This window comes from Canis lupus, chromosome 3 (assembly GCF_048164855.1).
Source record: "Canis lupus baileyi chromosome 3, mCanLup2.hap1, whole genome shotgun sequence".
NCBI classification, from domain to species: Eukaryota; Metazoa; Chordata; class Mammalia; order Carnivora; family Canidae; genus Canis; species Canis lupus.
Genome location: NC_132840.1, coordinates 48,543,148 through 48,567,740, shown reverse-complemented (window position 1 = coordinate 48,567,740; position 24,593 = coordinate 48,543,148). Strand labels below are relative to the sequence as shown.

At 52.4% G+C, this 24,593-nt stretch overlaps 1 protein-coding gene across 10 annotated transcripts; it reads left to right on the top strand.

Moving 5' to 3' along the window:
• Nucleotides 1–46: 46 nt before the first annotated feature.
• Nucleotides 47–24,398, top strand: SLC47A2 (solute carrier family 47 member 2). Of its 10 annotated transcripts, none has more exons than XM_072820947.1 (22): nt 47–317; nt 677–731; nt 1,054–1,171; nt 1,428–1,595; nt 2,524–2,584; nt 3,321–3,422; nt 3,699–3,767; nt 4,698–4,846; nt 5,441–5,483; nt 5,889–5,975; nt 8,523–8,567; nt 8,805–8,902; nt 9,346–9,515; nt 10,409–10,522; nt 11,262–11,329; nt 12,867–12,975; nt 13,766–13,841; nt 14,273–14,342; nt 20,150–20,282; nt 20,363–20,457; nt 21,287–21,398; nt 22,835–24,398. In XM_072820947.1, exons 4-22 carry the CDS (start codon nt 1,522–1,524, stop codon nt 23,053–23,055), a joined length of 1,896 nt encoding a protein of 631 aa, XP_072677048.1. In that variant the 5' UTR covers nt 47–317; nt 677–731; nt 1,054–1,171; nt 1,428–1,521; the 3' UTR covers nt 23,056–24,398. The 10 variants fall into 10 exon arrangements, with proteins under 10 accessions (XP_072677048.1, XP_072677049.1, XP_072677050.1 ...); XM_072820948.1 differs by having other exon boundaries at nt 1,054–1,260; XM_072820949.1 differs by lacking the exon at nt 1,054–1,171.
• The last annotated feature ends 195 nt before the right edge of the window (nt 24,399–24,593 follow it).

Genomic DNA, 24,593 nt, shown 5'->3' with positions numbered 1-24,593 from the left:
CAGGAGCTTGCTTGTAAAGCTCAGAGTCCAAAGTCCCTGGATCCTCTGTTTTCCAGGCTGGCTGCTCAACTTGCCTCTGCCAATGTTCATCTGCTCATAATTGTTCCCTTCCCCGGCCCCCTTGCTTTTCAGGCATTAATCTCAAGATAGTTTCTACTGTTTCCACCAAGAACAGTGATGGACACAAAACTGGCATAAGGGGAGGAAGGACATTGTAGGTCACAGGATCCCAAGGGGAAGGTCACCCGAGAAGTGAGAGGCTTCAGAAGTCATGGGGATCCATGGTCCTGTTACCAGGAGCTGAACTGATCAACGTGGTATGTGCTGTCTGAGGCCGCAGGGGATGCGGAACAGGAGGGTGGCCAAGCTCCCAGTAGCACTGGGCCGACCCCCGAGCTCTCACCTCCCTGGGGACAGTACCAGGCCTCTGCTGTGCTACCTGACTCCACATTGTCCCAGAACACCAGACCGGGGCTGGACGGGCAAGCTTCGGAACCACGGCCCACAGTGCAGGCCTAACTGCAAAGTACAGTCACCTGGGAGCCCTCGGAGGACTCGAGATCCAGAAACTCCTCACCTGGGGTGGGTGGGGGGGCAGCTCCCAGCACGCCCCATGCCTGCAGCAGCACCCACATGGCCACTGGACCCTAACTAATCCTTTGTTCCTGATCCCCAGGCCTGGATCCCAGAACTCACCTGGGGCCTGAAAGAATAGCTGTCTGTATCCAGAGGTAAATGTAGAAATTATTAGCTTATGCAAAAATCCTGGGGAATATTTGCGGGAATGGTTTTGAGGCCTCTCAGGCAAGGGCTTGCCCTCCCGAGGGTGAGCTGATCTTGACCGGCTGCTGCTCAGCACGCCCTTGGGCAGCTTGGATAAACCCTCACTGGAAGCAGACCCCAGTGTGTCGTAGCTGGAAGCAGGCCGTTTGCCTCGTATACCTTCCATCCTGGTGGGGGCGGGTTGGCCTTCATCAAAACGGACCTTGGGTTTAGTTTTACTCATCTGCCCCGCACACCCCCAAACCTCCTCATCGCTGGGGACTCCCACAGAGCATGACTTCTGACCGTGGAAGTCACTCCACTGCCGCAGGAGTGGGACAGTGGGCCTGGGCTGGCTGGACACCACACCTGTTGCAGGGGCCCCACGACTGGAGACAACGGGTGTCAGGTAACAGAGACCCCCTGGGGTCTAGGTGTCCGGGAGTGAAGGACAGGTTTTGGCCACCCTTTCAGGAGAGGAAGCCAAACCAGCCAAAGGTGAGGAGCCCTGAAAAAGGCATTAGAAGAGCCACATGATAGGTACCAGTGAAGGGCTTGTAACCAGAGCGCTGTAGCTTTTATCTGTAGCCCTGCCTTTTTTGGGGTCCTACGGTAATAATTACAATGGTATTAAATGTCTTTTCTTTCCTCTTTGTCGGTGGCAGTTAATTTTACTGTGGAGCGTACAGGTGGTAGAAATTTGCAGTAGGAGCTGTGCAGAATGAGGGCAGGAGTGGTCGTCACCCAGGTCAGCCTCTGATGCCTGGAGCAGCGGAGCAGTTGGGATTCCGCATGAAGCAAGGATGTGCATGTGCATGTGGGAGGCAGTGCGGGTTCGTTGCTTTCATCCTGACTCTTCTCCTTTGTGGGGGTCCTGCTCCGCTGCCCCCCCGCCCCCTGCAGCTCCCACAGGAACTGGGTCCTGGGGTCCTGCCGGCTGCTCTCTCAGGCAGGGGTGGGTATGGGAAACAGCTAGGTGGATGGGCACAGGCCCTCCCATGGCCTCTGCCCTGCCCGTCCGTGGTGGGTCATAGGCCGCCCCTGTGTGGGGCAGAGTTGAAGGCAGACTGGGCAGGCCACAGAGGAGCCTGGTGGGATGCCCAGTGACAGCTTCACTGGGCAAAATGGACGTGAGGAGGGGTGAGCTGTTTGCCCAGGTGGGGTCACACCTGTTCTCAGGGATGCTGCCGAAAGGGATGGCAGGGAGGGAGGGGGCTGGAGGGTCTCTCCCTCGGTGTCCTGGCTCCAGGCTGCTGCCCCCTCCCACCGTACCCCTCCTGGGGCTCTGGAGGCTGCCCACCTCTCTGTCATCACGGGCACTGTCATGCGGGGGTATACAATGTCCAGCATCTCAGCCCACCCCAGCCAGGCCGTCCTGCCCTTGCCCCCAGAACCAGCACACCCCACGCTACCCCAAACCTTCTCCTCCTGGGGCTTTGCAGCTGACCCCTCTGGGACAGTAGGCACAGACATCAGCCCGGGTGACTCCCAGGTGCCCAGGGCTCCATCCCGTCCTCCCCTGGGCTGGGCAACAGGGCCACGGTGCCAGGAGGCAGGGCACGTCCCATAGGCGGCTGCAGCAGCCCCTCCTCCTGCCCCTTACTCATTAGCCAGGCTGCAAGGTGACATGGGCTTGGCTGGGCAAGGAGGGCTGTAGGAGTGCTCAGGCATGCAGGGTGGACAGCGGCCCAGTCTCGGAATGGACAGCGTTCAGGACACAGTCCCCCAAGACCAAGGGGGCTGTTGCCCTGCCCTCCGCAGGCTGCTCCCCGTTGGCTTTTGGGCCGAGGTGTGGACACTCATCGCCCTTTCTGGACCCCTGGTAAGGAGGTGAAGTTGTGGGGGTGTGGGAGGCAGTAAGGCAGTAAGAGCTACTCATGCCCTTGCCCAGCAAATGTCCATGCTGACCATGTGCAGGCTGTACCAGGGGCCACTGCCCAGAGCAGGTGACAGCAGGAGGACAGCTGTCCCTGGACAGCACCTTATTTATTCATGAGAGACACAGACAGAGGCAGAGACACATGCAGAGGGAGAAGCAGGCTCCCTGTGGGGGAACCTGATGCAAGAATTGATCCCAGTACCCCAGGATCACAACTTGAGCCAAAGGCAGACGCTCAACCCCTGAGCCACCCAGGTGACCCAGCCATGACTCTTTTGTAGGTGATTCAACCCAAACTGTGTGTGGTCTGACCACATGATTAGAATAGCGTCACTGGGTATGAGATGTTTGAGCTAAGCCCTGTGCACTCCGGGCTCTGTGTGTGCTAGGTGCTTCTGGCATATTCGTGTGCTTTGAGGCAGGGAAACCAGAACCCAGAGGTTGACCCCAGAGGTTAAGGGCAACTGCTCGGGGCAGAATGGGAGCAAGACTCCCGTCTCCTGACTCCCAGCCCTGGCTGCTGTCTGCCTCAGCCCCAAAATGCTCACTCTCCTGGTTGTGGCCCATCGGCCCCGGGGGGGCTGTGTTGTTTGTGGGTTCTGGCGTGAGTTCCCGCAGGATGTGGAGAAGCCCCCCTGTGCAGGGCGGGGCGGGGCTTGACCCTGGCTGCATCCTCCAGTACCTGTTCCAGGTGCTCACCTTCATGATCCATTTCGTGAGTTCTGTGTTTTGCGGGCACCTGGGCAAGCTGGAGCTGGCGGCAGTGACCCTCGCGGTGGCCGTGAGTATGGCCCGGCCTGTGGGGACATTCTTCCCGCCCCGCCCCCGCAGCATCCCCAGAGGCACAGCGGGAAGGCTGATAGCTGCATTCACAGCTGGGACCTGGGGGGCTCGCCCAGGGGCACACAGCACATGCAGGCAGGGCCTGGGGAGGGACGGGGGTCTCCGGCTCAGTTGCATATCAGAGCTGCTGTTGGATGGCCTCCCCCAGACACAGGGTTCCCCCTCTGGAGTCCTCCCTGACAACCCCTGTGTTGTCTCCTGTGTGCACCTCCAGTTTGTCAACGTCTGTGGAGTTTCCATAGGCTTGGGCTTGTCCTCGGCGTGTGACACCTTGATGTCTCAGGTAGGTGGGCCTCCCAGAGCTGGCCAGGAGACCGTTCGGTGACCCTGGACCTGGGAGCCCATCAAATGGGCCCAGGGGACACCTGCTCCTGGCCCGCCTGCAAGGACCTCATGTTGTCGGGGATCCTTCATTTTTATTTTTTTAAAGATTGTGTTTATTTATTAATGAGACACAGCGAGAGAGAGGCAGAGACATAGGCAGGGGGATGAAGCAGGCTCCCTTCGGGGAGCCCGATGCGGGACTTGATCCCAGGACACCAGGATCACGCCCTGAGCCAAAGGCAGACCCTCCACCCCTGAGCCACCCAGAGGCCCTAGATCCTTCGTTTTAAGAGACTGAGCAGACGGGCAAGAGAGCCATGGAAGGAACGGGGCGGAGGCAGTTCCTTGCCCTCATGTGTCAAATGCTGAGGATGCACATAGGGGACCCTCCTGCCCTCGGGGGCCCACAGTCCGGTGGGGCTCAGCTTTCCTGGGGGGTCTGGACTCACAGTGGACCTGGGGACCCGGGCTTGGTCCTGGCCACCAGTTCTCAGCATGGAGACTTGACAAATGCTCTGGGAGCTTCCCTTGCTTTAGCTGTGATGGGGGAAATAACCCCCTCCTTGTTAGGCGCTTTTAAAGAACTGAGGACAATGGGCAGGCAGGCTGGCGCAGGGCCTGGCGGAGGTAGAGCCCCGTAAATCACTGCTATAATGATTCTATGAGCCGGCTGAGCCCCTGCAGAGGACGCCACCCCCTACTCCAGGCTGTAATCAGGGGGTGCCAAATGCTGGCTACCGAGGCATTGACAGGTACCTGTGGTGCCTGGGGCCATCCCTACAGCACTGGCTCTGCTAGGAGGCTGATGCCCTGGTTAGGCTCACCCAGGGGACAGAGGGAAGGTAATGAAGGTGTGGGCAGCCTGACCCAGGAACGAGCTGTTTTGCAGAGCTTCGGCAGCCCCAACAAGAAGCACGTGGGGGTCATCCTGCAGAGGGGTACCCTGGTGCTGCTCCTCTGCTGCTTCCCCTGCTGGGCGCTCTTCCTCAACACCGAGACTATCCTGCTGCTCTTCAGGCAGGACCCGGCCGTGTCCAGGTACTGCTTGGCTTCTGCAGGGAAGCGGGGATGGGAGCCCCTTCCCTCGCCCCCCCCACCCCCCCAAGGAAAACCACTCCCTAGGCCCCATGGCAAGCGCAGCTTCTAGGGGTAAGGTTCCAGGGTTGGGTTTCAGGTTCCTCCCTAGCAGCATGCTGCTCCAGATGCGACCAGCAGGGGGCAGACACGCCAGGTTTAATGCAGGAGAGGAGAAAGAAGGGATCTGTGCCTATAGATGGGGCTTCCCAGATGCTTTTGGAGGAAAGAAGTGTGCACTGTCCCCTCGTGGGAATACTTTGTTCATTCTGTAGTACGTGCACTTCATTTGCTTATTTCTTGATAAGATATAACCTTCCCTGCCCACCCCATCCCTGCACGCACCACCTTTACCCTTGAGTTTAAGTTCCCAGCCATGAGGGGTCCCCCTCCTGCCACCTTCCTAGCACGCAGTAGCGGCACTCCATGACTGCTGGGGTTTCACTCTCCTTGGCCAACGATCTTCAGGGCCTGGCAGAGCCTCTCTTTAAACCTGGGGCCCCCAGAGTGCTCCTCTGGCACAGCCTGGGAGGCTTGGAGCTCCTGCTTCTCTTGTAGGCTAACCCAGGAGTACGTGCTGATTGTCATCCCAATGCTTCCAGTAAGTGCCTCTGTCTGCTGACTAAGGGTGGACTTACACCCCCTTAGGTGCTGGCGATTTGCTTTTCCATGCTCTTGTTGGAGAGGCCCATGAGCCCACAGCCGCCTTCTGCTGTGCCACTGAGTCTGGCAGAAAGGGACATGAGAATTCTAGTTTCATTCCCTGCAGATGGAACTTTTAAGAAGCACTCTAACATGTTTGTTTAAAGATTTTATTTATTTATTCATGAGAGACACACAGAGAGAGGCAGAGACACAGGCAGAGGGAGAAGCAGGCTCCCTGCAGGGGAGCTGATGTGGGTCTTGATCCCGAGACCCTGGGATCACACCCTGAGCCAAAGACAGATGTTCAACCACTGAGCCACCCAGGTGCCCCCTAACATGTTTTTTTTTTTTTTTTGATGAGAAAACCACTTATGGGAGAACTTGTGGGAAGAGTGGGAAAGAAACATTTTCAATCACCTCTAATCCTGCCACCCAGAGAGAATACAGGGTAATAGCTCTTTCCAGGATTATTTCTGCTTGCGGGTGCGTGTGTTCAAACACACATGCACATATATAGTTGGAAAAAGGGTCAATGTGTGTATATTGTATTATAACCTGCTTTTTTTCCCCCTTTCCAATATGTTGTTAGCCTCTTGATGTGATTTTAAATAGCCTTCTGCAATATCCATTTCAAAGGCTACAGAGTATCCTATAGTGCCACAGTGTATTAACCCATCCCTAATTGGTAGGTATTTCAGTTGTTTCCAGTATTCACTATTACAAGGAAGATTGTGATAAACAGTGGTATAGAAAAATCTTTGTGAACATCTGTAACGGTTTTCATCAGGTGTATTGTTGGAATGCAGTCTTGCTCTCTCAATGGCTTTTGATATGAATTTGTACCAATTCTACCCCCACTAGTAACACTCGTTAGCGCAGAGCATTGTTACTAACATTTTCTCCAATTCAAAATAGTTTTCACATGCATTTTATTGCTAATGAACATTTTTTTCGTGTATTTATTGATCATTTTGTTCTTCTGTGAATGGTCATACCCTTCACTTATTTTAGTGGATTAATCCTTTTTTAAAAAGACTTATTTATTTATTTTAGAGAGAGCGAGAGAGAGCGAGGGAGGGGCAGAGGGAGAGAGAATCTTAAGCAGAGTCCTTTTACTCGTGGAGCCCCAAGTAGGGCCTGATCTCATGATCCTGAGATCATGACCACGAGCCGCAATCAAGAGTCCAACACTTAACCAACTGAGCCACCTAGGCGTCCCTGGGTTAATCGTTTTCTAATTATTATAACTCTTATTAACTAATATCTAAACCCTTTGTCATATATGTCACTTGCCTTTTAATTTTTTTATAATTTTGACCTACAGAATTTTTAATGTATACATAACAGATTCATTAATCCTCTTCTTTATGAAGTCTTTAATAGCTTAAAAACATCCCGTTGCAAGATTATATAAACATGTGCCTGTGTCTTCTTTGAGCCCTCCTATGGTTTTTATTTTTACCTTTAAGACTCTAATCCATCTAACAAACTTTAACTAGGAATAATTGTTGCATATTCTCTCCTTTCTCCATTAATTTATTAAATACCAGCTAAGCAGGTGCATCTAGTCGGGTCAGTTTCTGAGATTCCTAGCCTGATCAGTGGTCTGTATGTCTGCTCAGGAACTTGCTGCTACACAGACTTCATGAGGCTTAGGGATTTGTTGAGGCTTAATGACACATGGTACTACCTGACAGTGTTGCATCAGGGATGGTATCTTTGGAGCCAGAGCACCCCATCCCCCATGACACCACGAAGTAAAGTTCTTGAGGAGGGATCCAGGAAAGGGATGAGTCAGGGCGAATGCAAGGTACTTTAAAGCATGCCAGGCCTGGCGGGAGGTACCCCAGCTACATGCACCTGTCTGAAAACCCATTGCTGTGACATCTCCAGGGCCTGGTCAGGTCCAAATTTCTGCCCTACTATGGAAACCACCTGAAAAGGCCAGTCTTTCGCCTCCAAGTCTGCCCTAGAAACCACACTTTGGCTCTTCAGACCAAGGTGATGATGGTGTCTTGACAAACAAGGCCACTGGGGTTGGGTCAGGGGAAGGCATCTATAAAGTTATCACTATGGTACCTCCTTTATCAAATAAAGCAAGTCCCTCCCATAAAATACTGCTGTAAAATTTGCCAATAAATCCAAAAAGTGACAAATATTGTTTACATAATGCTTACCCAATACTTGAAATGCTTACATGTGCTTCAGTGTGCTGTTTTGTAAGCATTTGGCAATGTGAACTTTACATATATATGTAGAGATAAATATGAAGTATACACACACATTATTATCTCCATTGTAGATGAAGACACTAGGCCCAGAGAGGTTAAGCAACTTGCCGAATATCACACAGCTCATAAGAAGTGGAGCCAGCACTTGAACCCAAGGCAGTTGAGCTCCAGCTCCATGCTCATAATCGCTGTGCTATACTGGAGAGAAGCAGAGGGCTAAGGGAAGGGACGGGGTACCTACCGATGAACCTACCGAGCAGAGACTACCACTGCTGAGTCCCCCTCTGCCTCCCCCCCCCAGCCTGAGGCCACTCCCTCCAGGTTCTTGGGTGCAGCAGCCAGAGCCAGGCTCAAGGGTGGTCACAATTGTGGCTTTGGGCTCTGATGGGTCCTTCTGTGCACAGACCCCTGGGTGGCCTCCCTGAGTGGAAGGTCCGGGTTGGCAGCCAGGAGCCCTTCCAGGTGCTCTGCTCTTACACAAGCCCACTGACGTGTGCCAGCTGTTGGAGCCGACCTTTCCTGCCTGTCTGCCCTCCCTGTGGCAGAGCAGGAGCCCCGAGGGGGCCTCTCCCTCCTAGGCGGGACCTGGGCACATAGACGGCTCTTCAGGCTTCAGCCTACCTGTGGGGTCCCATTATACTTTAGTGAAGTAATTGATCCATACTCAGGTATCCCAAGAAATAATCTTCTGATATTCACTTCATGTTTTTGGGGTAGTCATTGTTTGTGTTTGTGATTTTTTTTTTCTTTTTTCTTTTACACAGGCATGTTTTCTTTATGTCCTGCTGGCAAAATATCTGCAAAATCAGGTACAGGTCCCTGGCTAGAGGGGCGGCCCCCTGCCCCAGCACACTGCCCTGATCCAGTGGGAAGGGGTGCCTGGGTTTTCCTTTCTGCGTGATCTGCGAGCCTGCTGTGCCATGTCCTGACCAGGGCCCAGCAAGGAGCTATGTGTCCCCAGCCTCCTTCCAACCCCTGGATGTGCCGAGCTTGGCCATACCCCTTGGTCCTGTCCGCCCGCACCCCTCCCCCTTCATTTATTTCAGGGCATCGTCTGGCCCCAAGTCTTCAGTGGCATCGTGGGCAACTGCATCAATGGCTTGGCCAACTACATCCTGGTTTCCATGCTGAGCCTGGGGGTCAAGTGAGCACCGGGACTGGTGGGCTTCAGGGAGCACTGCCCACCGGGCACTCTGTCCCCAACCGGGCGGGTCGGTCACCATCCTTGGCTCACAAGAACAGTGAGGTTTTGCCATCTGGAAGTGCAGTGTCACGAGGAATTGGGGGTTCCTGCTGGTCCCTTGGGTTCTAGGGGATTCCCCACCAAGGAGACAGGGACAGGAGCCCTCCTCATCCCTGCCCCAGCCTGCCAGGAAAGGCCGAGAGTGGGGCCCTGGCAGGGTGACTCCAGGGACACTGTGGTCATGTGCCAATGGCACTAGAGGCTCCTGTGGCCGATCCTGGGATGGGGTGCTGGCTGGCCACCCTTGTCTCCCTTCCCCTCCATACTGGCTGTAGCAGGAGAGCCCCCTACCCCCAGGGCTGGAGTCTGGCACCTACCCAGCCCTGCTCTCTCTCCTTTCCCAGGGGCTCTGCTTATGCCGTCACAGTCTCCTACTTCGTGCAGATCATCTTCCTCTTTCTCTACATTGTGCTGAAGAAGCTTCACCTGGAGACATGGGCAGGTGCAGGGGGCTGCCCTGCCTTTGGGGAGCTGGGCAGACCAGCAGCAGGCAGGACCCCAGCACGGGCACAGGGTGTGCATTCTGCAGGTGGACAGAGACCGGGTGGAGCCCCATTGGAGGAGCCCTGTCTCCCTCCTGCCTCCCGCCTGCCTCTACTTCCCTTCTGGGCCTTCTTCCCCTTTGCTCCACCCCTCAGGACTCCACCCCCAGATGCCCCAGATCCCCCCATCAAATGTGACATGGTGGAGAGCCCTGCTGGGACAGCCTCGGGGAGCGCTCTGGCTGGCTCCCTGATCTCAGGGTGGTGACAGGTGAAATCCTAGGTGTCAGCAGTGGGTCCAGTGCCCAGCATTTCTGGCCTCAATTAAACCCCTTGACACCTTATTATCCCCATTTTTCTTATGCAGAGGAAATGGATACAGAGTGAGGTCAAACAATTTGCCCAAAATGCCAGAGGTGTTGTATGGTGGGGGTGGACTTGAAACTGTGCCCGTCTGAGCCTTTCTGCCTCCTGAAACCAAACTCTGCAGACTGTGGGGTCCTCCTGCGGGCATTTCAGGACCGGCTCTCTGGCCGGGGCCTCAGTCATGACTCGGGGAGTCTTGCAAACTCTGCTCTTCCTGTCTGCACGGTCCTATCCGCCCTGAGCATCCTTTCGGCAACCTCGACCTCATGCCATCCTCCCAAGAACCCTTCGGGAGAGGCAGGGCAGAGATAAGAACTCAGGTTTTCAGAGGGGAATACGGAACCCAGAAAGGGCAGAGTAGTTGCCCCAGATCCTGTGGTGTCGTGGGCAGGTGGGGACTCTCCCCCACATCCAAGGCTCCTGTCCCGGGCGGCCCCGTGAGCAGGTGCCCTGCCCCAAGTGCTGAGCTGAACCTGGGAGTGGGCAGAGCCAGGCCGGCGGGGGCTCCTGGCAGGGGCGGGCTCCCTGCTTGGCTCATGAGCGGGACTTCTGTTCCTAGGCTGGTCCAGACAGTGCCTGCAGGACTGGGGCTCCTTCTTCTCCCTGGCCATTCCCAGCATGCTCATGACATGCATCGAGTGGTGGGCCTACGAGATTGGGACCTTCCTCATGGGTACGTGGGCGAGCACAGCTCGGGAGAACCTTGTGGGCAGCTCAGAAGCCCCCTCCCTGGACGAGCGGGTCAGCAGCCTGGCCCAGGCTGGGTCTTAGGCTCTCTCATCTCCCCCATCAGGCTGTGGGCTCCTGGAAGGCGGGCCTGGGTCTCTTGTGTCAGGACCCCAGCACCGCCCAGTACAGGCCTGGAACTGAGCAGGTGCCCGGGGCAGGGGGTCGAGTCAGTGAGGGATCAAGGGACTGAACCAACCAGGGTGTGAGCATGTGTGGGCCTGGCAGGTTTGGGGCTCTCACCTGATGCGCACGGAGCACCCAGTGCAGTGTCCACCCAGCCTGAGAATCAGGCCAGTGTGAGAATGGCCCTGGGAGATCTTCTGGTCCAACACTTGCCCCCCATTTACAGATAGGTAAACTGAACCCTGAGAACAAAAGACTGTGCAGAGTGGCACAGAGTTGCACAGTGGCAGGGCTGAGACCCAAACTCGGCTCTCCTAATCTTGGCCCAGGTCTCTTTTCTCTTGCTCATCATGCCTCCTCCAAGGACTTGAAAGTCACACCCTATGGGGAACAAATGGTCTGCAGTCAATTCCACAACTGGGTGGGATCTCCCTGGAAGGCTGAAGGCCACGCAGGAACCTTTTCTATTGCAAATCTGCCCTTGGAAATCACTGTTAGCAGGCCCCAGAGCTGCGTGCTCACCATGTGCCTCCTTCCCACTCACCCCCTCCACCCTGCAGGCCTGATCAGCGTGCTGGACCTCTCCAGCCAGGCCATCATCTACGAGCTAGCCACCATAGTCTACATGGTGAGTCTCTTCTGGGGGTGCCTTCGCCACACCCTCCATGCTGGCCTGGCCCTCCTGATGGCCTGGGGTGGCACAGAAGATGGGCATGCTGTCACTCTATCTATCTGGCATGCCAGCTCTATCTCCTGAGTGACCCTCCTATGTCCCACACCTGCTCCACCAAGGGTAATACTGAACTCGTGTTGTTAGAACCTTGTGAAATAATTAGCACCATTTAAAAATGGGGAGATTCCACATCATAATCTGAATGTTTGCATTTTCTTGAAAAATGGGACATTCCATTTCGTGGTGGGCCCACATTCCTGCACACCCGGGTCAGCGAGAGCTGGGTGACAGTGTCCCCTGCTCGTGTGGGGGACATCACCATCCCCCACCATGGCCCCCGTAGCTCCTTCCTCTTCCCACAGAGATGTGAGTTGTCCCATGTCACTCAGGTATGTGTCTGCCAGCCTTCTGGGGACGTGCAGTCTGCGACCCTGGGCTTAAGGAAATGACTTGCAAACGTCTACACGCAAAACACTAATTTATAAGCTGCTTAATATTATAATATTAAGCCATTATAATATTATAATGGCTTCCACAGAATTTTGGGGTTTTTTTTTTTTTTAAAGATTTTATTTATTGATTCATGAGAGACACAGAGAAGTAGAGACATAGGCAGAGGGAGAAGCAGGCTCCATGTGGGGAGCCCAATGTGGGACTCTATCCTAGGACCTCAGGATCACGCCCTGAGCTGAAGGCAGATGCTCAACCACTGAGCCACCTAGGCGTCCCAGAACTTTGTTTTTCTTAACAGGGAGCTTTTCTGGCATATTTAAGATCACATTTATCTTTAATTTTTTGAAGACTTTATTTATTGGGTGCCTGGGTGGCTCAGTCAGTTAAGTGTCTGCCTTCGACTCAGGTCATGATCCTGGGGTCCTGGGATCTAGTCCCAAATCGGGCTCCCTGCAGGGACCCTGCTTCTCCCTCTGATTCTCCCCGCTGCTTGTGCTCTTTTTCAAATAAATAAATAAAAATCTATTTGAGAGCAAGAGAGAGAGTGTGTGCATGAGTAGGGCAGAGGGAAAGGGAGAAGCAGGCTCCCCACTGAGCAGGAAGCCTGATGTTGGACTCAATCCCAGGACCCCAGGATCATGACCTGGACTGAAGGCAGATGGTTATACCGACTGAGCCACTCAGCCACCCTAAGATCATGTTCACCTCTTAAAAATGCATTTACTCCTGCGGTTTTGGCAACACACTGGCAGGGCCAGTCCACCTGTGATGTCTGACGGAGTGGGTAGGGGTGGCATTGACCGGCTCACTCGGGGTACCCTCATCCCGTCTCACAGCCACAGCTGCAAATGTTCTATGTCCTCATGCTGTCTCCTTAGGATCCATCCTGTCTTCCTGCTCTTCTCCCTCTTGGCCTGGGGTTGGGGTGTTGGAGGGTGGCTCTACCCCCAGCCCCGGCTTCTTCTTAGCTCAAGACCCACCCCATTCCAGGGGCAGGAGGTTGGTTCCACTGACAGCCCCTTGTCATCTGTGATCCCAGATTCCCCTGGGGCTCAGCAATGCGGTCTGTGTCCGGGTGGGGACCTCCCTGGGAGCTGCAGATACTGTACAAGCTAAGCGTTCAGCCATCTCAGGCATGCTCTGTACAGGTGGGTAGAGTCCTTTGGGGGTCGGGGGGGTGGGTGCTTGGAAAATTGGAGCCTGGGGCAGGAGACACCTGGCCCAGAGCAGCCCCTGCCGAGTTGATACGGCCTTTCCACCCCTTATGTTAGTGTGACCTTGTGAAGTCCCTTCCTCCCCAGGTTCTCCCTCTAGCTGTCCAGATTTTGCAAATTTGCCCTCCCATAATCCCCAGGAGCTTGAGGCCTGCCCATGCCACCCCTCAGGATCAACCAATCTTGTGTCCTCCTCCGTGGCTCTGCTTGCTGAGGCTGATGGATCCAGATCAACTCATCTGTAGAGAGCAGTGGTTCGCAGGCTATAGACTGCATTTTTTAAAAAAAGATTTTCTGTATTTATTCATGAGAGACACAGAGAGAGAGGCAGAGACACAGGCAGAGGGAGAAGCAGGCTCCCTGTATGGAGCCTGACCTGGGGCTCGATCCCAGGACCCTGGGATCATGACCTGAGCCAAAGGCAGATGCTCAACCACTGGAGCCACCCAGGTGCCCCTGTAGACTGCATTAGAATCCACTGGAAGGCTATGTCAATACACAGACCCTGGGCCTCCCCCCACGTTTCTAATTCAGGAGGTCTGAGGTGGGGTCTGAGAACCCGCACTTGTAACAAGTGACCAGGTGATGCCGATGCTGCTGGTCTAGGAACCCCACTTTGAGAACCAGAGGAGGAAAGCCATTTCCTATGCTGTCCTGCCTTGCACTGACCTAAGCTGGGCTCCTCCATGGGCTGGGGGCCAAATGCTCTTCCTTTGTCTTCCAGTGGGCACCTCGCTGGTGGTGGGCATGCTGCTGAGCATCCTGAAAAACAAACTGGGGCATATTTTTACAAATGATGAGTAGGTAATCAGTTTTCTTCTCTGACTTCTGGGAAATGTCAGAGTGGCTTGCAACGGGTCCCCCAGGGGCTTGTCACACAGCTGGCTTGGCACTAGGTCCAGAGGAAGCGGGACTAGCCCCGACTTCGCTCTCACCAGGAGGAAGCTAGCATCTCTGCTTCTCTCCCCGGCCCGTGGGCTCCGTCACCAGCTTGTCCATAGAGAGGAAGCTGAGCAAAAGGCAGGACGACACTGGGGGTGCTCTCCTGGAGTTTAAGAAGACCCACAGACACGCAGAAGCTCAGTGCTAGGAGTGTCAGGTTTGTGTGGGGCAACGGGCTCTACTCCGATCATTTTTAGGAGGTGCTAGAACAGAGGGGAGCCCCGGGAGTCCCGAGGTCACGGTCATGCTGGCGTGCTGCACATGAATGTTCCTCCTGTCTCTTCCGCAGAGAGGTCATTGCCCTGGTGAACGAGGTCTTGCCGATTTACATCGTCTTTCAGCTGTTTGAGGCCATCTGTGTGAGTACTGCCCTGGTGTGAAGCCTGAGGCCAAGTTCAGGGCCCCCTCCATGGGACGGGAGGGTTGACTCATTAAGTCGTGAGAAGGGCTAACTGCACAGTGAGTGCCCACAGCCTTGCGTGCGTTCATTCTATCATTATTCGAAACGACGACCCCCCTTCCCTTCTACAATTCCCACGAGCCAAAAGATGAAGGGAGAGCAGTATAAAAATGAAAAAAATTACACCAGCACAAACTCACAAATCTTCCTTCCGGATTCCTTGTGAGCTGAGGGCCACGGGCATGGAGCCCTGCCCCCTATTGGTCAGAGGTTCACCAGCAGCCGCACCCTGTGGGTGCACAAAGGGACCCAGGGACCCATTTGAGAGGGAGGGAGTCAACCCAGAGCACAGAGGCACCCGAGTTTTCTGCAAACTATTATCTGCAACCTATCATCCTCCCTCCTGGCTATGTTATTCTTAAGTTCTCCTTGAAGCTATTTAAAAAAAAAAAAAAAAAAGCTTTTTTTTTTTTTTTTTAAAAAAACCCTCCCTTTATTGAGTTGCAATTTACATACCATAAAATGCATGCATGTAGAATTGTGCAACCATCATGACAATCCAGTTTTGGAGTATTTCCATCACCCACCCTCCACCTCTGCATTTCCTAGAGCCTGTTTTGTAGTCAATCCAAGCTTCCAGGGCCAGCCGTGGGCAATCCACAGATCTGCTGTCTGGGTGAACTTGGCCTTTCAGGAACATTCCCTATAAAGGGAATCCTGCATGTCATCTTTTGTAACTGGTTACCCTCACTTGGCATACTGTTTCTGAGGCTGTAGCATTTTTCAGGACTTCGTTTCTTTCAAAGACTGAAAAATAGCCCATTGTGCGCACAGAACCCATTTTGTTTCTCCAGTTGATGGACGTTGGGGTTGTTTCTCTTTTTGGCTGTGCTGACCAAGGCCACTGGGGACATTCACACACGAGTCTCTGTGTGGATGACTGTTTTCATTTCTCCTGGTAGAGTCCTGAGTATTCAGTTATTGGAAGTATATGTTTAACTTCCTAAGAAACTGCCAGATTGTTTTCTGCAGTGGCCATACCATCTTCTATTCCCACTGGCAATATATGAGGGGTCTGGTTTTTCTGCTTCCTTGCTAATTCTTGATATTGTCTTTTGAGAAACAAACAAAAATTTTTTTTAAGATTTTATTTATTCATGAGAGACAGAGAGAGAGAGAGAGAGAGGCAGAGACACAGGCAGAGGGAGAAGCAGGCTCCATGCAGGGAGCCTGATGAGGGACTGGGTCCCAGGACCCCAGGATCACACCCTGAGCCAAAGGCAGGTGCTCAACCACTGAGCCACCCAGGTGTCCTGAGAAACAAAATTAATAGATTTTAATTAGCAGTCTTAGGTTTGCAGAAGTATTGAGCAGGAAATGGAGAGTTCCCATAAATCTCCTCCATTCCCTCAGTTTCCCTTATTATTCACATCTTAGTAGTTATTAATTGTGAGGGAATATCCATATGTTAATAAGGTCCAGAGCTCATAGTAGGGGGTCACTCGTGGTATTGTGGAGTCCATGGGTTTTGACAAATGTTTAAGGATATGTAACCACCATTACAGTATCATATGAATGATTTCACTGCCTTAAAAATCCATGTGCCACCTACTCACTCCTCCCCTTCCCCCTGCTGGGAGTTTTGAAATGAATTGTGTTGAATCTACAGGACAATTGTGGGAGAACTGTCATCTTAACAATAGTGGGGCCTCCAATCCATGGACACTGAATGTCTCTCCAATTATTTCTGTCCTCTTTATCCAATGATGTTTTGTAGTCTCCAGGGGATACATCTGGCACCATTTTTGTGAAATGTATCCCTAAGTATTTGGGGTTTTTTTCTTTTTTGGATGCAGTTGTGAATGGAACTGGTGTCTTAATTTCATTTTTAGGTTATTGTTGCCAGCTTATGGAAATATGATCTTTGTTCATTCATCTTTCATCCTGTGACTTTGTTAAACTCATTCAAGTAGTTTTGTGTGTGTGTGTGTGGATTCCCTTAAGGTTTTCATATAGGATCAGATCATCTGTGAATAAAGAGTTTTACTTCCCCCTTTCCATGTGGCTAGAACTCCAAGATGATGCTGGATACACGTGGTGAGAGTACAATCTATGCCTTATTCCCAACTTTAGGGCTAAAGTGTTCAGTGTTTCAGCATTAAATGTTAGTTGTAGGGTTTTATAAACACCCTTTATCAGGCTGAAAAAGAGCCCTTTTACTCTTAGTTTGTTAAAACATTTTCTCATGAATGGCATTGGATTTTCTAGAATGCCTTTTCTGTGTCTATTGAGATAATCAAGTGGCTTTCATCCCTTATTCTATCAATACGATATAATTACATTAATTGATTTGCAAATGTTATACTCTGCATTCCTGGGGTAAGGCCCTCCTGACCATGGTATAGATCTTATTTATCTACCACTGAATTTGGTTTGCTAACATTTCATTCAAGTTTTTGCGTCTGCAATCATGAAGGATATTCTTCTGCTAATTCTTATCTTTTCTTTGTGATATCTTAATCTGCCTTTGGTATCGGGGTAACACTGGCCTCACAGAATGAGTCTGAAAGTGTCCTCTCCTCCTAGACTTTCTGGGTTTGGGAAGTATCAACATTATTTCTTCTTTAAATACTTGATAGCATTTGCCAGGGAAGCCATCTGGGCTTGGGCTTTGGTTGGAAGATTTCTAAATTAATTCAATTTACTACTGACTTGTTATGGGTCTCTTCACTTTCTATTTCTTGAGTTACTTTTTTTAAAAAAGATATTATTTATTTATTCATGAGAGACACACAGAGAGAGGCAGAGGGAGAAGCAGGCTCCATGCAAAGAGCCTGACTCAGGACTCGATCCCGGGACTCCAGGACCACGCCTTGGGCTGAAGGCAGCACTAAACTGCTGAGCCACCCAGGGATCCCCTTGTTGAGTTACTTTCACTAATCTGTGTCTTTCTAGTTATTTACTCACTTCAGCTGCATTTGCCTAGTTCTCTGGCATGAAGTTGTTCGCAATATTTCCTTACAGTCCTTTCCTTTATGGTCAGTGGTAATGTCCCTTCTTTAATTCCTGATTTTGGTAATACATGTCTTCACTTTCTTATTTTCTTTGTCTTATTTTACCAAAGTCAAATCCTTGGCAAGTGTTCGTCAGTTTTGTGGATCTTATCAAAGAACTAGAACTTGGGATTTTGTTGATTTTCTGTGGCTTTTCTGTTCTCTGTTTCCGTGATTTCCACTCTCATCATTTTTATTCCCATCCTTCTGCATTATTTCAGTATAGTTTGCCCTTCCTAGTTTCTTAGGGTGGAATATTGGGCTATTGATTTGAGGCCTTTCTTCTTTTTGGATCTAGGCATTTCTAAGTACTGCATTAGCAGCATCTAATAAATGTGATATATTATTTTACTTTTCATTCAAAATATTTTAATTTCTCCTGTTCTTGATTCTTTGACCCATGGGTTTAGAAGTATGTTAACTTCTAAATATTGGGTGGTATTCCCAGATTTCTTTCTTGTCCGTGTCTCTAATCTAATCTTTTTTTTAATTTTTATTTATTTATGATAGTCACAGAGGGAGAGAGAGGCAGAGACATAGGCAGAGGGAGAAGCAGGCTCCAGGCACCGGGAGCCCGACGTGGGATTCGATCCCGGGTCTCCAGGATCGGGCCCTGGGCCAAAGGCAGGCGCTAAACCACTGCGCCACCCAGGGATTCCGTGTCTCTAATTTAATTTTGCTCTGTGAGGACACCTGGGTGGCTCAGGGTTGAGCACCTGCCTTTGGCTCAGGTCATGATCCCGAGGTCTTGTGATCAAGTTCCGCATCAGGCTTCCCACAGCGAGCCTGCTTCTTCCTCTGCCTCTGTCTCTGCTTCTCTCTGTGTCTCTCATGAATAAATAAATAAAATCTTAAAAAAAATAATTCTACTGTGTGGTCTAGCACAGACCCATCCCAGAGAATGTTATTCACACACACACACACACACACACACACACACACACTTTCCCCAAGGCTTGTTGTTTTATTTGGTTATTTGCCCAGACTATTTCCGTTAATCCTGCCTCCTCTATAAACCTGCAGCTGATCTCTCTCCTCAGTTTTGTTGCCGGTTTTTTGGTTTTGGGGTTTTTTTCTCTTTTAGACCTAGCTTGCTAGGGGTCACTGCTTTGTCTGCATTAGCTTGGTGTGCAGGCAATTATTAGCCAGAGGGGATACGTTATGTTTGAACAGCTCTGACAGCTGGTAAGGCTGCCATTCTCTGCTGAAGGATCCAACTGTGGGCTGTTTCCCAGTCTGCCCAGTTCTGACTTTCTCCTGGGTTCTCTTGAGTATCCGTGGGCACAGGCTCCATTGTTGGCACTGTGTGGGAAGCTTGGGCCTGCTCTGGTCTCTGCCGCACATATGCACGGCCTCCAATCAATTTGGAATGTGTGGAGAACTTAGCGAGCCCCCCGCCCCTACAACCCTGCTGTTTCACCTCCCTGTCAAGTCCCTGTCTAGAGCACTGATCCAAACAGGCCCATAATCTTCTCAACCAAAAGGGGTGGGGTGGGGGGGACGGCCCTTCTGGTGTGCTTGCCCCTGGAGATCGTCACTGTAATTCAAAATGCTCTAAAGGGCTTTGCAACCTTGGCACCATAACACTTCAGGATGGATAATTATTATAAGGGAGGCTGCCCTGTGCATGCAGGATGTTTAGCAGCATCCCTGGTCTCAACCCACTAGGGGCCAATAGCAACACCCCTGCCCCCCTCAGTTGTGACCACCTAAATTATCTCCAGATATTGCCAAATGTCCCTTGGAGGGCAAAGTTGAGAAATACTTGTCCAAAGCTCATCAATCACAATTTGGGAGAAGTCTTTTTCTAACTGAAAAATATCATTTATGTGATGATACATAAACACAAGTAACATACACACCACATTTCCAAGTCCAAGAGGCACATGTCTTCTATCCCGAATGCATTACGTCTCTGCTCAAACGTGTGAAAGCAAACCACAACACACTTCACATCCTTCATCTTAAGGAGATAAAAACAATCAAATATCTATTCATCACGAACTGTGGCTGTAGTTCTTCAGTTCATTAGGTCGGAGATCCGGTTAGGAGGAAGAGACCAGTAAAAGAAAGCAGAGTGAGTTCCTGTCTGTGAGCATTCGGGTAGCAGCAGTGAGCCAGGGCTGCACGTCTCTCCCGGAACAGATGACACCTCTGCTTGTCATGTGCTGTACCCAGAATAACGGCCCCCAAAGATAGCCACATCCTAATCCCTGGCCCTGTCCATGTCATGTGGCATGAGGGGATTTTGCAGACGTGATTAAATTAAAGATCTTGAGCTGGGGAGATGATCTTGGATTATATGCAAGACTTGTCACCTCCAGAACCAGAACACAGTATGCGTGTCTTGTTCTATGTCGCTAATTTACAGTAATTTGCTAGGGCAGCGGTGGGAAAGAAGCGCAACACAACCCTGTGTGACGGGGGTCTAGTCTCCCAGACCAGCTGGTGGGTGGTTGCCAGTGCTACCTTGACTTCTAGAGAGGTAGACTCCACGGCATGGAGGTGAAGAGGGGACAGGGTGCGGCCCTGGGGTTGTGTTCACAACACAGCTATTCTGTGCAACCGTGGCCAGGCGACTCGCCCTGACTCGGTCTCCCCACAGAAGGGGACAGAGGGCTGTCCCGGGGCGGAGTGGAAGGAGGCCTTGCGACACGAGCGGCCTGCTGCCAGCCGCACACCCGCCTCTCCCCCTTTCCGCCTCCCCTCCCAGTGCGTCTACGGCGGAGTCCTGAGGGGAACCGGCAAACAGGCCTTCGGAGCCCTTGCGAACGCAGTCATGTATTACGTCATTGGCCTCCCCCTGGGCATCGTTCTGACCTTTGTGGTCAGAATGGGAATCATGGGTAGGTGCTGCGAGGGCAGGTGGGGAGGGTCCCGGGAGCCCTGGGCCCCGTCCCCACCGTGGCTTGTCTCCCTCCCGCAGGCCTCTGGCTGGGCATGCTGGCTTGCGGCCTCCTGGCAGCCGCTGCCTTCGCTGTCTACACGGCCCGCATGGACTGGAAGCTTGCTGCCGAGGAGGTGAGCGAGCGGCGGGCGCCGGCCTGGGGGGGCACGGCCTGCTGCCCAGGAGCGCTCGGAGCGGCTCCTCTGCAGCGGGGTCCGTGGGATAAGCTGCGGGGGCACGGAGGGGCCCGTGGTGACCGGCCCCTGGAGGTACGCTCTCCGATTACAAGGAGAAGCAGAGGGACGCCTGGGTGGCTCAGCGGTTGAGCCTCTGCTCTTGGCTCAGGGCGTGATCTGGTGTCCCAGGATCGAGTCCTGCATCAGGTTCCCTGCAGGGAGCCTGCCTCTCTCTCTGTGTCTATGAATAAATGAATAAATCCTTAAAAAAAAATAGGGCAGGCCAGCATTTGCTTCTCAGACACAGTAAAGGCACCCAGCTCAGTCTTAAGGCAGAGCCGGGGGTGGAGGCAGCAGGTGGTGGGGGAAGGTTTCTCGCAAAGATCCCGAATCCCAGCAGGGCATGGCTCTGCCTTCGTGTGGATCAGATCATCTCGGCATCCAAGACAGTGCATAAATACACAGATTTTATACACCACCACCTTGAAGCCCCCACTCCCAAAGACTATATGAACATGCACTGCTTTAGCTTACAATGGTATTTGTTTTAAAATTACTTATTTGAAAGAGAGTGAGAGAGCACAAGCAGGCTCCCCAATGAGCAGGGAGTCAGACACAAGACTCGATCCCAGGACCCTGGCATCATGACCTGGGCAGAAGGCAGACACTTAAGCACTGAGCCACCCAGGTGCCCTGAGCTTATGATGTTTTAAGGCAGGGCATTGATGAGGCCAGTGGTGATCCAGAGGGCTGACAGGCTGACCCAGGCGAGCTCTTGCTCTTGCAGGCTCAGAAGCATGCGGGGCTGCTGCCGCAGAGCCCCAACGGTGCGGTGAGTACGGTGAGCACGGTGAGCACGGCCCCCAGACCCGGGCCTGCGAAGGCTGTCACGTCCTCAGGTAATGTGGTCACGGCACTTCTGCCAGGCACACACCATGCTGGTGACACCCCCGCCCCTGGCTGCCCTGCATGTGGGCCTCGGGCAAAAGTGGGGACAGTGCAAGCCCAAGCTGCTGTTCTTCCTCTTGGCACGGATACAATGTCCTAAGTACCAGGAGGATGGCGCTACTACCTCGGATTTAACAGGCTCTGCACGAAGTACTTCACATCCTTAGCCTTGTGAGGTAGTGAGCTGCAGCCCCATTCTTGGATGAGGAAGGCAGGTTGAGTGCTTCAGTGTCTTCCCCGTGGTCCCACAACCAGAAAGGGTAAGAAGAGTCAGGCCCTGGAGCCCCTTCTCCTCACTGAACACCAGCCCAGGGCAGGAGGCCACATCCTGGCCCATAGCAGCCTGGCTGGACCTGCTGGCTGGGGGGCCCTTCCCCTGCCCTACCTACCTCTCTGTACCCCATAGGACAGGTGGGAACCTCTGGTTTCTATCCAGGGTCTCTCTGATGAAGTGAGGGCCTCGGCTCGAGGCACAGGTGCTCTCCTAGGGCCAGGCAGGTGTGGAGTGCTGGGCTTGCACATACATCACCAAGACACTACACTCACCTCGGTGACCTCACCCTGTCCTGGGCTCTGCCTTCATCAGCACAGTAGGGAGCTAGCTGGTCAAAACTCTGGGAGCTTCGAGTGTCACGAGATGACAGCCAGGTCCTACTAAGCATTTAACGTGTGCTCGTTAGATGTGTGTGAAGGTGACACTTGATGTATCACTTGTCATCACAAGGAGAGGCTCAGGTAGGAACATATTAATGTCAACTTTTTAAAAAAGATTTTTTATTTATTCATGAGAGACACACAGAGAGGGGCAGAGACACAGGCAGAGGGAGAAGCAGGCTCCCTGTGGGGAGCCCAATGTGGGACTTGATCCCAGGACTCCAGTATCAGGACCTGAGCTGAAGGCAGATAATCAACCACTGAGCCACCCAGGTATCCCACATTAATGTCAATTTAGCAGTAACTATTTCTGTGCCAAACTCACGTTTTGAGATGTCTTGCCAAATAATTGCCTCCTCTGATCCTGCTGTGAGTAGATGAGGTTGGTGTTTTTCTCCTGGGCCAGCCTTTTCTGTTGTAAGGCACAGAGGTCTATTCACTGTCACCCAGCATCATGAATGCAGCTGGGTTTTTTTTTTTTTTTTTTAAGATTTTATTTATTTATTCATGAGACACAGAGAGAGAAAGAGAAGCAGGGACACAGGCAGAGAGAGAAGCAGGCTCTCCACAGGGAGCCTGACATGGGACTCAATCCTGGGACCCCGGGATCACGCCCTGAGCCGAAGGCAGCCGCTCAACCGCTGAGCCACCTGGGGGGCCTGAGGCTTCCTGATCCTAAGGCCACAGCCCTCTCCCAACCCCCCAGTCCTGCTAAGTTTGCTTCTGTTTGCAGTGGCTACGGGTAGCTCCCCTGGCATCACCCTGATGACGTATTCAAGGCCCGAGTGCCACCTGGACCTCTTCAGGACCCCAGAAGCAGCCCATGCCCTTTCAGCACCGGCCAGCATATTGTCAGCGAAACAGCTGGTCATCCGCCGTGGGGCTGCTCTGGTGGTGGCATCAGCCATGCTGACGGTGGGCCTGGTCATCAGGCTCCTGACCACCAGACACTAGCCACGCAGCTGGGAGACAGAAAGGGGGCCAGGAGTGGCCATCCCCACCTGCGCACACAGTGGGCCCCCTCCAACAGCACCCACGTGATGCAGTGTGGGTGGATACTTTGACCACACTTACGAAAAAGGTCTACAGCCAGCAATTCTTGTGACACACCAGGTCTGTCAAATTGGCTTTTTCGCCTCTGCTCTTTAAGCAGCCGTCAGCTGACCAAGGAGAGTCAGAGAGGCTTCAAACTAGGAGATTGCAAATCAAAACACGAAGACCGAAAACACCCCTACCCAATTAAAAATTATGTATCTCCTAGGAGACTCTGATGCCCAGGTCTGTTCACAAGGCCTTTGTGAGGCTCTGAGAAGGGGGCCAGGGGGCCCTGCCCAGGGAAGCCCAGTGCACCATGACCCCGGGCGCTCCTGCCCCCACAAACCCCTGCAGATCTGGGAGCCATGAAACCCCGAGGCAGATCCACGGATCCTCCTTTGCCTCTCCCCTCACCCTTCATTCCGTCCTCATCGCGCTGATCACAGACCTTGAGAAACACTTGTTCTTCCAGCAGTGATCAGATATAAACAAGGACAGCAAAACCCAGATGGCCTGGCCACAACGGCCTCGGGATGGAAGGCTACGCTAACCCAAATTCTAGGACGCTCTTCCTGGAGGCCTGGGACCTGCCCAATATCCTCAGGCTCTCCACATCAGGCTGTGTGTCACCATCCAGAATGGAGGGCAGCCTGGCCTCCCCTCAGTCCCTTCGGCATCAGTAGCTATAAACACATTCACAAAATGAGTTTCTGCATCAAAGCCCATAGAAAAAATGGATCCATAGAATGTCATCCCGGTTTCAAAGAGTCAACGTGAATCCATGTGGTATTTAGGACCTGGTGATACTTGAGGTCTCCCACTCCCAGGAAGGCGGGTAAACTCGTCTGGGACACACATACCTCACACTGAGCTGCTGGCAACCAAACAGAACGACTGGGAACAGAGCACAGGAAAATAATGTCATTTCCCCAAATGTGTTCTAAGGTTAAAGGGTATTCAGACAAAAGGCTTTCACGGCCAAGTAAGTTTGGGCAACAACCCACACCAGCACTGCAAAGGTTCTATGGCCTTGGATCCTTCAAGATGCTCCAGTGCTTTATGAATCCTGGTAGACAGGATGGGTAGCGGGATCAACTTTTGTGTAAAACCTTATGGGGTTAGTGTTCAGGGAACAGGCTTACAGAAAAGCTTGCTTTAGATGAGCAAATGGAGATAGGAGGGTGTCGTTGAAAAAAACTTATTTACTATATAGGCATTTTAAAAAATAAAAACTCACAGGGGCACCTGGGTGGCTCAGTTAAGCATCTGACTCTTGATTTCGGCTCAAGTCATGATCTCAGGGTCATGAGATGCAGCCCTGTGTGGGCTCTGTGCTCCATGTGGAGTCGGCTGGAGAATCTTTCTTCTATTCCCTCTGCCCCTCCTCCCACCTCTTCCTCTGTTTAAAAAAAAAAAAACACAAATGACAGAGAAATCTTGGCTAAGAATTTAAATGA